The sequence below is a fragment of the Anoplophora glabripennis genome, unplaced genomic scaffold, assembly GCF_000390285.2.
Source record: "Anoplophora glabripennis isolate ALB-LARVAE unplaced genomic scaffold, Agla_2.0 scaffold788, whole genome shotgun sequence".
Lineage (NCBI taxonomy): Eukaryota > Metazoa > Arthropoda > Insecta > Coleoptera > Cerambycidae > Anoplophora > Anoplophora glabripennis.
The window spans coordinates 14,628-25,977 of NW_019416877.1; the positions used below are offsets into that span (position 1 = coordinate 14,628).

The 11,350-nt window shown below is 31.4% G+C and overlaps 1 protein-coding gene across 1 annotated transcript in view; it reads left to right on the forward strand.

The window, feature by feature from the left end:
• The first annotated feature begins 5,339 nt into the window (after positions 1-5,339).
• The window catches only part of LOC108913454 (putative uncharacterized protein DDB_G0291608), a 44,916-nt gene continuing 38,905 nt past the window's right edge, over positions 5,340-11,350 (forward strand). Inside the window, exon 1 of the mRNA XM_023455613.1 lies at positions 5,340-5,390. Coding sequence (XP_023311381.1) covers positions 5,340-5,390 — 51 coding nt within the window. The remainder of the gene's footprint in view (positions 5,391-11,350) is intronic.

Here is an 11,350-nt window from a genome sequence, read left to right on the forward strand (position 1 = left end):
AAATATTTTTTTAGAAATTGTTACTACGATTAAATTACTAACCTAACCTAGATGTTTATAAATTTAGTAATTTAACAGCAACAAGTACGTTAAGTAACTAGAACTAGAGACATAATAATAGCTATGTAAAAATAACAAAAGTAATATATTATTGATGTGTTGATTTCTGTTGATTCTTAGTTAACAAACATAGTTTTTAATCTATATAAAGCTTATCTNATTATTATTATTAATTATTATTAGCCTAAATATTAGAGGAAATTCTTTTAGACAGATGATTTAATCAGCGAAATTTATAGCAGTCCTAATAACTTCATCCTAAAATTTTGAATATTCACTCGAAGACACCTTGTACAATAATTAAATCTTCAATACTACACTAGCAAAAAATTCATTGATAATACTTTGCAAAGTTAATGTGTTATTAAATATATAGGTATAAAAGGGAATTTATAATTTCTATAAATTGATATGAACGGTTTACTATGCAAATAAATTTATTTATAGTCCGGGGACACGTAACTGTTACGTTCCCGTACGTACTGGTCTTAAGGAATTTAAATTAATAGTTGTTTTGTTATTATATTTGCAAATTACCTCACTACCAGTTATTGGCGTAGGTTAATTTTATAAATTCAAGGTGTACATTGTTGCGAAATTAGTAACACCGGAACGGCTGACTGTATTAACCTAAATGATAAATTAGATGTTATCCGCTTAAAATTTAATTAAGCAATCTGTCACAGTGTCTAAACTGTGATCAATTTGGTTATCAAATAGCTAATAGTTTCCAACTATTTTATTAATATCTCAGTGTCGAAGTTCAATAGACAAGGGAGAATTAGTAGATACTGTTAATTGGCACGATAAAGCATTCTGCTTCCCGGCTATCTTAAAATTGTACAGGGTTACTTCCAGTAGTACAGTGGTATTAAAAAACGTGTAATTTTGTGATTTTTTAATTACAACTTTGATCTTCTGCGTCTTCGGAGAAGAACATTGTTTCTGTAAAAAGCTATATTAAATATTATTAGCGACAATTTTCAGTTTTCTAAGTCATCCACATGAAAATGATGTTTTCCATTCCCTTCCAATTTCCATAAAATAATCTGCATCTAAAAATGTCTCAATCAAACGTATCCTGCGTTTTGCTTAATGGCCCATATTGAACCACCTCTATTTTCTCATTTTTTTAAGTATTAGCTTTAACAATATTAAGTAGTTAAAAGTACGTCTATACTGACCTTAACTTCTGATGTCTTAATACCGATCATGGAAGCATTTTCTAGCACACTTGAGGTTAGGGTATGGGTACAGTGCCACATTTGACGCACAACTCTAAGGGAGCATGTGCTGGTTTCCTGTTAAGGATAAAAAAAATATTTGAAAATATCAGTGAAAAAACCTTTGGATGAAAGCTAGGCGGCCAGAGAGTGATCTGCTTTTTCACAAGTTCGATACAAGCAAGACCAATGTCTCCTACCTCTAAATCAATTAAAACAATAAAAAAAAATGTTTCCAGTCCAGTATGGCTGTATTAAAGGCCCATACATCCATATGCGTACACCCATACTTACTCCATATGTGTAGTTAATTCATCAAACTTAGCTTGACTATTCGTCGGTAAGTATCAGTATATGGCTGCCGGTCCCGCTGACGAATTGTCCTAACTGTTTATATTGCTCATATAATTCAAACAGGTCTTGTTTGCGAAATAGCAGGTCGCTCTCTGCCAGTGCAGCCATATTGAAGGCCTAGATATTAAGTAGCATTGACCATTAATAGATGTAGGCAGCATCTACATCTCTCTCTCTCTCTCTTTCTCTTGTATCCCATCTATACTCTGCAATAAAGACAAAAAACTGCTGGATCATTCGTCGGAAGCTCCAAGCATATTACTGGGAACTAATAAGTTTAAAATCGGTCTATATGTGGGAGTTCTGCTGACAAATGATCCATCTAGATATTGTGAGCACTCCTCCCCAGATTAGTTGTTTCCCGCAATATCATCAGCTGTAAGGACTTTTGTTTGGAACCGGGGCTGAATTTAGGAAGCTTTTAGCCTCATTTATAAAAGTACATGTAACACTTTTTTTACAGAACTAAAGATTATAGAAAATAATTGATATAAGATTTATGGTGTGTTTATAAAGAGACCTTTATTCTACTTTAGCTGTAGCTTACCTTAACTTACTTAATTCTAATATATTTATTCTTAAAAATTTGATTTTAACTTAATTTTAAGAATCGGCCCTTACAATAAAGACTTGTTGTGGCTTTAGTCTCAGTAAAAAGATAGGAACTTTCAAGGTCAGGTCTGAAGAACTCTTTAGTACTAAGGTTATGTTAGGTTGCAATGTAGGTTATGTTAGGTTGCAATGTAGTCGCAATTATTGAATGAAAAAAATGAATGAGAGGTCTAAGAAACCCTACAGAATACTTTTGAAGTCACTGTTACAAACATTTGTGACTGACAGAAGATGAAACTATCCTCACATTGAATTAACAGAATCTGAAGGCTATGGTTAAGAGGGTTCTGGAAGGAGTGTGATAAACAATTTGTGAATATGATCGATACGTACGAGTTTAATTATTATTAGACTGTAAAGATGTGGGAGAGAGTTCAAGGATGCAAATTAATTTGCTACTTGTGTGAAGAGAATAACGAGAAATTTATTGTGTTCTGAGGTGATTATTTTTAAAATTACATTTGTGTTTTTCTTTGTATTTTTCTCTTCGTGTTTATCATACAAAATTTTGTTTCTGTTTTAACCACGTTTTGTTCTTTTTTTACTGTATTTGTAATCACATAATGTATAATACTTATTTAGAAGTAGGTTCAATTTGAAGAATTAGTGGCTCAAATTTGGAAACGGTTTCCTGTTCTTATTGAAGTATTTGCTAAATTGCATTTTCCTTTTTTTTCACAGAAGAGACTAGGGTACAAGGGTCTATGTGACAGCATACAAAAGTATAAATCAAACTTTGAGCGTTCGAAATATCTCGGATTACTGGCAATTTTTTGAAAAATGATTCTACCTTTTATTTCATAAACACAGTGTAATTTGCGTTAAAAATAAAATTAAAATACCAAGAAAAATTCAAGAGGAAAAAATGCATCAGTGTACAAAACAGAAACTACCATACAAATATACTACGTGGTTCATTTTTAATTACAAATATGACCATAAAATGTGTCCAACAATACTAGCATTATGCTTAGAAATTTCTCGTATTCCTTCTCATCGTTGATTTAAACTAAATGTAAACTGTTATGAAGGAAGAGAACTTTGTAAATTTCCTCTAGCGTGCTTTTGCCTTTAATTTTAGTTACTTACTAAATCAATATTATATAAATACCTCTACAAATTTGGTAATTCTAAGGGTAGAAATCCATATGGTTGACCTTTTCAAATATTTCATGGTTTAATGATTGGCATAAGAAGATTATGTACAAAGGAGGATCTCGTTTAGGGTTGGATTATAATCCGCGTGCTTTTTACACTCCATTTGCACTTTAATGAATTAAAAATTTTAGGTCAAAACGGGAACTGACATTATCAGAAAAATCTAAGAATAGATTGTGGGACGAAAGAGCTGTTTTTAGAGACATGTGACACCCTTCCTTTTAAAGGCCATACCATTAATTAATCTCATAAACTCAGATTTTGACTTAAAATAAAATTTTGTTTCACATTACTTACTCTACATAATTACTTACTTTTTAGAAAGTTTTTCTAATAAATCATATCTTTTTTCGTGACAATATTGTTCTAATACGTTGATTCCAAACATAATCTTCATCATATTTTATGTTCTTATTAATCTGTTTCTATGCAAGCTAAACAGAATTTTTATTGGTATATCTATAAATACATGTGCGTTTACCTTTCCAGTACCTGTTTTTTTTTGACGTCATCCTTAAAGAAAACTTTATTTAGTCATATAAACAAAACTAGTTAATTTATACGTTGCTTAAGTCAGGTAAATCTAAATGCAAAATATGTACTAACTAGTTCAATATTGTCATGTAGCATTCTGTAATCTATATTTAAAAAAAAATTGAGTGTTCTATATTATTAAATTCCGTACAAGTATGTTTTTTGCATAATAAATCTAGCTAAAATTTCACTTGTTCGAAATAGATTTGTTAGATTTTTGTGGTATGTTATTATAAATATGTATATAATTCTAATAAATTGTATAGATGACAACCATGTTGGGTTAGTAATAATTATCTTTTCATTTTTACTCATTTGCCCATCGGAAATTACTTATTTTAGTATTGAGTTTAACTTGTTAGTATACTTGATTTGGATAAAATATAAACGTATAAAAAAAAATCAGCGGAATGAAAATACGCAATATAGTAGTTATTAAACATATGTTTGAACAATTTTCTGAAAAAAAAACGCTGTGTATTCCGTATACAAATTTTTGAATTGATATTTAATTGTTTTTCTGCAGAACTTTTATATGTACCTATCTCTACATAATTTAGTTCATTCAAATATTTTAACAGCAAAGAAATAAATTGCAATAAAAAGGATATTATGAACTGGTTCATCACATTCTGGTGCATGATTTGCTTTCATTATCAGTTCTAAATCCTCATCTCGATTGAAACTATTTAGATTTATAGATTTCCTTAGGTTCTTTTTCTTACTAGAATTTTATATTACCTAAGTTTATTAGATGCCCTGAATCTGACGCTCTGTGCTTTTCTCCATTGTTATTCTTTACGTGGCACTTATGTTCCTTTGATCTCTTGCTAGCGTGTCTTTTTTTGTTCAATGTATACCTACTTTGCTGCATGAACATGTGATGCTGTATACACCGAGGTTTTGGAGTTCAAACAACGCTCTTCTTTTGGGAAAGGCTTCCTTTACATTTCTTGAGATGTTATAGACGATGTAAATATTGTAATTTCTTAATAGATGGCATATATTATCAGTATATACTTTTTCTTTCTGTTAATACATCTATTTGTTGTTCAATTATTGATGTACGGGGTAGTATAGTATGAAATCATAATGTCTCCCATATTTTTAAAATTAAATGCTAGCTTAAGCTATCGTAGCGTGTCGAGAACTAACTGTGCAAATATGAAACATCGTATATGGAGCTTAGCCAATATGAAAATAATAAATAGTGATACGATATTACAGTCCAGGAGCTGTAGATATAGATGAGAGGAAAACAAGTACCCAATATTCCAAGCTATTCCAAATCAATAGATGCCCACCAATAATTTTATACTACCAACTCAACAACTAAATCCAACACGACAACAAATAACACCATTAAATAACGAAGGACATATTGGACATTCACATACGATGATGAAGAAATCCAACCAAGTACCAAAAATGATTGGCCAGTCGTTAGAAGTAGGTACCAAAAGAAAAAAGTTCACAGTACAAAATCTACAACTATCGTAGAAAAATCGAAACAAATTCAATTTGATAACAAATCAAGTGTATGGTTTTACAACAAATATTTGAAAACCTCCAGTGAATCATAACGAAATAGTAGTAGGAAACCAATACTAGCGAACGATGTTGTGAAAATAAACTGCGCCATGCCCAAAACCTATAGAATTGTTATCAAATATTTCCATAACTCAACAAATATTGCAAATATAAAGAAATCATTAGAATTATTTGAAAACAGTAAACATAATTATGTACAAAGTTACAGGATTGCAAGACAAAATTATACAAATAGAATAGCCACACTTCAACAAAAATTGTATAATTCCTGACTCAAAATTTAATGGACATGTTCCTAACTAGTGGAACACATTTCATCGAAAAAGCCTATTTAATAAATTGTACTATACCAACCATCCCGATGGGCCAGCACAGCATATGGAGACTGTAATACTTACAAAGGAAACTTTGGGGCATTACGAATTACTGAAATAATAAAAAAAACATATCGAAGCTACACAAACATAAATAAAAAATCCATATGATTTAACTGTAACGTATATTACCGAAACGTAAAATAAAAAATTACAACGTCAATTTGAAACTAAAGTTAAAAACGAAATGTCTGATCGCTATAATATTTTGTCAGGAGTACCACAAGGAAGCATTCCGGTACATTAGTGTACGTTCTATCCGACTTACCGGCAAGAGGCATTATTAAGCACATTTACCGATGACTCAACTATATTTACAACTCATGAAAACCCAACCCACAGTTTCAGAAAGAGTAAATTAAAGGCGAATTCGAAAATGATTCCGAATTATTCCACAAAAAAAAATAGTTTAAATGGAAACAGCAGTTGAGTAAAATAAAATAAATTGACCTAACGGCAAAGGAAATACATTGGTTAATAGGACGTAAGTCTTCTCTAAGCATCGACAACATAATTTTCATTTGCAAAATGATAATCAAAACATATGAGCATATGGGATTATTAAACTCCAGTATATAAAAAACTAAAAATTCCATATGTAAGTGGAAACATACCTGATGATCCGATCTATAACGGATCCTATCCAGATTATGGAACCGATGGCAACGATGCGTATAACATTTTACGTGTTTCACAATGATACAAAGACATAAATCTTATAATCATTGTTCATTTTATTTTAAGTTGATGATCCGGACACCTTTGGTGCGCGGCCAATTATGACAGCTCTACTAATGAAACAATTACAAAAAACTAATCATATATTTTTTATTATTAGTTTTTGTATTTTTGCTTTACTTTAACAGTAATAACCAAATTCAATTAAATTCAAACTAATTCTAAAAATTTGTTTATGAAGTGATCTTTGTTATCAAAGAATGGTTATTTATTAATTAATATTTTAATATGATTTTTTTGAAATCATTTGAATTAACTTATTATCTGTAAAGCAAAGTAAAAGTATCTACAATTAAAAAGAAGTCATCAACAGAGTTTTTTTTATTGGGAATTTATTTTGGTACTCATCATACATTTCATTCATTATCCATGAAAATAGCAATGCTTATGATTTCAAACGGTGTCGTCTTATTATTTTTCAATTGAAGCAAACAATCTCCTATTATAATCGTTCAGAAACAGCTGAAGGCTGTTGGAAGCAAAAATAATGCCCGTCTGAGATATATGATTTGCACTCACCTCAATCAGCTGCAGGGTCATTACTACGCAACCCACAGGATAATTTATTACCATTTCTAGTTCAAATTCTCGAGGTATAAATTCCTTCTTAGTAGGTCGAGTAGGCTAAGTTTATTGCATAAGATCCGCACATAAAATAACCGACTACTTGGATTATGGAACTACATGGGTTCCCTTACTTTAATCTATGATTCGTAAACGTTTCAGACATTTTATTTGAGTTTAATGCCTTATGAATATTTTAAATATCACTTCTGGTTACGTTTCAGGAGGATATATAATATATGTGTCGGCGAGTCTTAGTACTCGGCTTTATTCAAATGTCAAAGTTATTTTCTTTAGTGACGTACATTTCACGTAAAACATAATTTATGTATATCTATCTAATACAGGAAATTTTATTTTCCTTAAATGTTAAAGTGTCACAATTTTTCGTGTCTCACTGTCCGCTATATAGTAAAAAAGTTCATAATTCATCAGTTTTTTAATATTTCTTTCACAACAATTTGTATGAAGTTGGAGAAACTTCAAATGTTTATGTACAACAAAAGGGGGTCATCATTTTTAGGAAAAATTTTTAAAATTAAATTCGTTTAATTTCTAACATTTCTAAGGAAACATGTTTACCTTTCTTTATTTGCAAAATAAGTCATTTCCTTTCCAGTTTTTATTTATTTCTGTTTAATGTATTTAGAATATCTCTATAGCCATTAATTTCACACAAAAAATGTAACTAGCACCAAAACTCCAAAAAATCATTATTTTTAAGAGCTCTGACTCCTCTCCGTTCTTCATATAGGTAATTCAAAATTTATTTGAAATAATTTTGGAACTTTTAATTTAAAATTTTATTTCGAATAATAATAAATTATTAATTTTACAGAACAAAATGTGTAGGAGTTTTACAAATCGTTTTTTGTAAAATTAATAAGTTTAGATTAATTTAACTGTGTGCTAAACTTAATTTAAATGAAGAAAAGAATAATTCAAAAGTAACTCAATTTCCTAATAAACTGTAAATAAATAATAGTAATGAGGATTGAATGAGTATTTAATTAATTTTAATTTTCAAAATACTCAGCAACGTCAAATTTCTGAGGTTTTTAGTATCCCCGCCACTAGTAGACATATTTATTTACTAAGTTTCTACAAAGTATATTTAATAACAACATAATTTTTTTCTTCATATAAAAAATAAGGGGTAGGTACCTAACTTAATTATTACACTGTACGTAGTCAACCCATTCCTTTAAATGTGTTTTGGATAGTTGCATAATGCAAAAGAAGAAGACTTATACTACAAGCATTGGTGTTATAGACTACGCTAACGCATTAGATAAGTCATAGTAAGGGCTGACATTTGTCCACAAATTTTGACGCCCTCAGATCTAAAAAATTACGCATTTATCAATTTTCTTTATGACATGTATTAGCTTTGTTACCTTATTATAATAATTTAAGTAACAAATTGCCTCTTTTTGAGACGTAATTTCTTAGATCTGATGATGTCGATGGTGCTGTCCTGCTGTGGACAATGTCAACAATTAGACAATGCTAGAAGGGCTCATTGATTTCCGAGAGCTATAAGTCGAATATGCGTTGTTTTATAGTTAACAAGTTTTTTGTTATTTCCCATATTGCCTAAAATGAAATAATGTGGAAAATAATTGTATTTTTTATTTTTATATAAAAGCACTGACTGCCAATTTAAAAAAAATATAAAACTGAAAAGGGTTTGTTACATTTTAACTGCGTGATCTACTAATTCCTTATCGCTTTATATGTAGGTAATGGATAGAATGGCTTGTCGATTGAAAAAAATTATTCAAATCGAATACTAATTGATACAAGGAGTGTTAGTATTACTGCTCCTACAGTTTCGCATTAACTTCACTGTATTGTGTACACGCCCCATCTATAGTTAATCCCACTTAATACATATTAGTAAATGATAAACATAATCTATAATTAAAGGGGGAACTATGAAAGAATCGATACTAACGTTCTTGGTAAGATATTGGCGTATTTTGTACATAAGCATTTATGCTTCCTATAAGATAAGACATAGAGATCTGTTTCATCTTACAGCCTTATGAACTTAATCAATTAGTGATAGTGAAGTAATTAATTCGTACACAAATTACGGAGGATACATCTATTTAATGCAAATGGAAATGTAATATCTAAAATCGTTGCTTTGGGAACCGTTCGATTTTCTATTATACATTTAATTTGTCAACCCCGGAACCCTTACGACCCAAATTGAGGAATACTGAAGTACTGGAAACTCGAAACAATATTACGGACATGACTTAACTGCAAATTTAGCCCCAATTCTTTGTAATGATATTAATGATAAAGATGACTCTATTAAGAAATTTGTCGATTGTAATTAATAAAATACCAAATTTGAACAAAAAAAGAAGAGTAGGTCTGCAATGTTTTGGAACATAAATGCATAAAATATTTAAATATGTATATACCTACTGTCTGCTGTATTATTTTATATTATTTATTTATACGTATATATTATTTCCATAAGTCTTTTGTACAAATATGAAATTTTTAAGATTATGCCAAATCTACAGGATATAAAACTGAAAATTATATGAAACTTTCAAAGTTTATGAAAATTGATGCAGAAATGTGAAAGAAAATATTATTAAGGGGATATCACAGTAATCTCGATTTAACATAGGAAAATCGCTCTTTACGCGGTAACAATATAAACAATATTTGAAACAAAAATTTTGAGGCATTTATGAAATTTCGTAGAAATATTTTTTAACGAAATACAGACGGTAACGGCACTGCCATCTGCGTCTGCAGCTGCAGTCGGTTGTTGCAGTTAGGGTTTGCAATCCCGCATTCCACGTTACAGCATTCCAGCAATTTCCCGCAAGTCAATGAGACCTGCGGATTTCCCGCATTTGTGCGGTAATTTCCGCGCGGGAAATTTTTGAATAGAACACGCCCCTTTAGCGACGTAGTGCGCGGCGCGCCCCGTTTGGTTTGCATGCGCATCCCGTTCTCCTGTGATAGCATCGATCAATCGTGCGAAGGAAAGGATTAAAATCGGCAGATCTTTGCATCATTTAAACAAATTCCTTGATTCGTTTGTTTATTTTCGAGAAAAAAGTGTTTACAATGTGAAATTTTATATGTAACTAATAGCTTTGTCTTCTCGTATGTTACTTTAATTACACTATACTGCCCTACTTCGGAAAAAGATCGTATATGCAGTTTTGTGACAAATTGAGATAAGTACATTTTCGAAATCTATATCGCATTATACATCTATAAATTGCTACGACTCCCTCTAGCGGGAGGTTCTACACTGGGCAAAAGAGTGTAGCAAAAAAAAAGGTAAGTCAAATCCTAGGCCTGCCCGGAGGACCTAGTATAGACTAGCTCTCTCTCACTAGATCTCCTCAGGGTCGTTTTACCTGGCGGTGGCCAGCCAATTGCCCAGACGAGAAGATGACTCTAAATAAACATAAAAAACCAAAGCTTGAGCTGAGACAGTTATTCAAGAATATTCCTTGTTCGAGAAATAAAACCAGGCAATTCCCCAACAAACAATTTATTAGTGAATAATAAATAGAATATACTACGGTTAATTAGCGGAATGGCCTCGTAAGGTAGACACTCTGTAGGTGTGAATAATGACAAATGATGTATATAATGTCACAAACAGTAATTAACAAGAGAGTCTCGCAAGGTAGACACTCTGTATATGTAAATAATGACAAATGGTGTATATAATGTCGCAAACAGTAATTAACAAGAGGGTCTCGCAAGGTAGACACTCTGTAAATGTAAATAATGACAAATAATGTATCTAATGGCACAAACAATAACTAACGAGAGGGTCTCGCAAGGTAGACACTCCGTATATGTAAATAATGACAAATTAGGTATATAAAGGAACAAACAGTACATTAACAAGATGTTGCCAACAAAACCTTAACTACTCGCTATACTTATCAGTTTTTTCACTCGGTATGACTGCTGGGGTGTTACTGGTACAGGGTCGCCCTGTCTCGGGATCGAGGGGTGAAGTTCTAGCTGTCTAAATCGAAGGACGTCCGCGCCAAGGTCCACCAAACCACATGGGGCGTATGGGTGATAGTTCACCAAGCAGGGGTTCCGCCAACAATAATCAAACTCGTCACAGTCGACGTGGGGAGGCAGAAAATAAACATACCAAAGGACGGAGGTGATGAA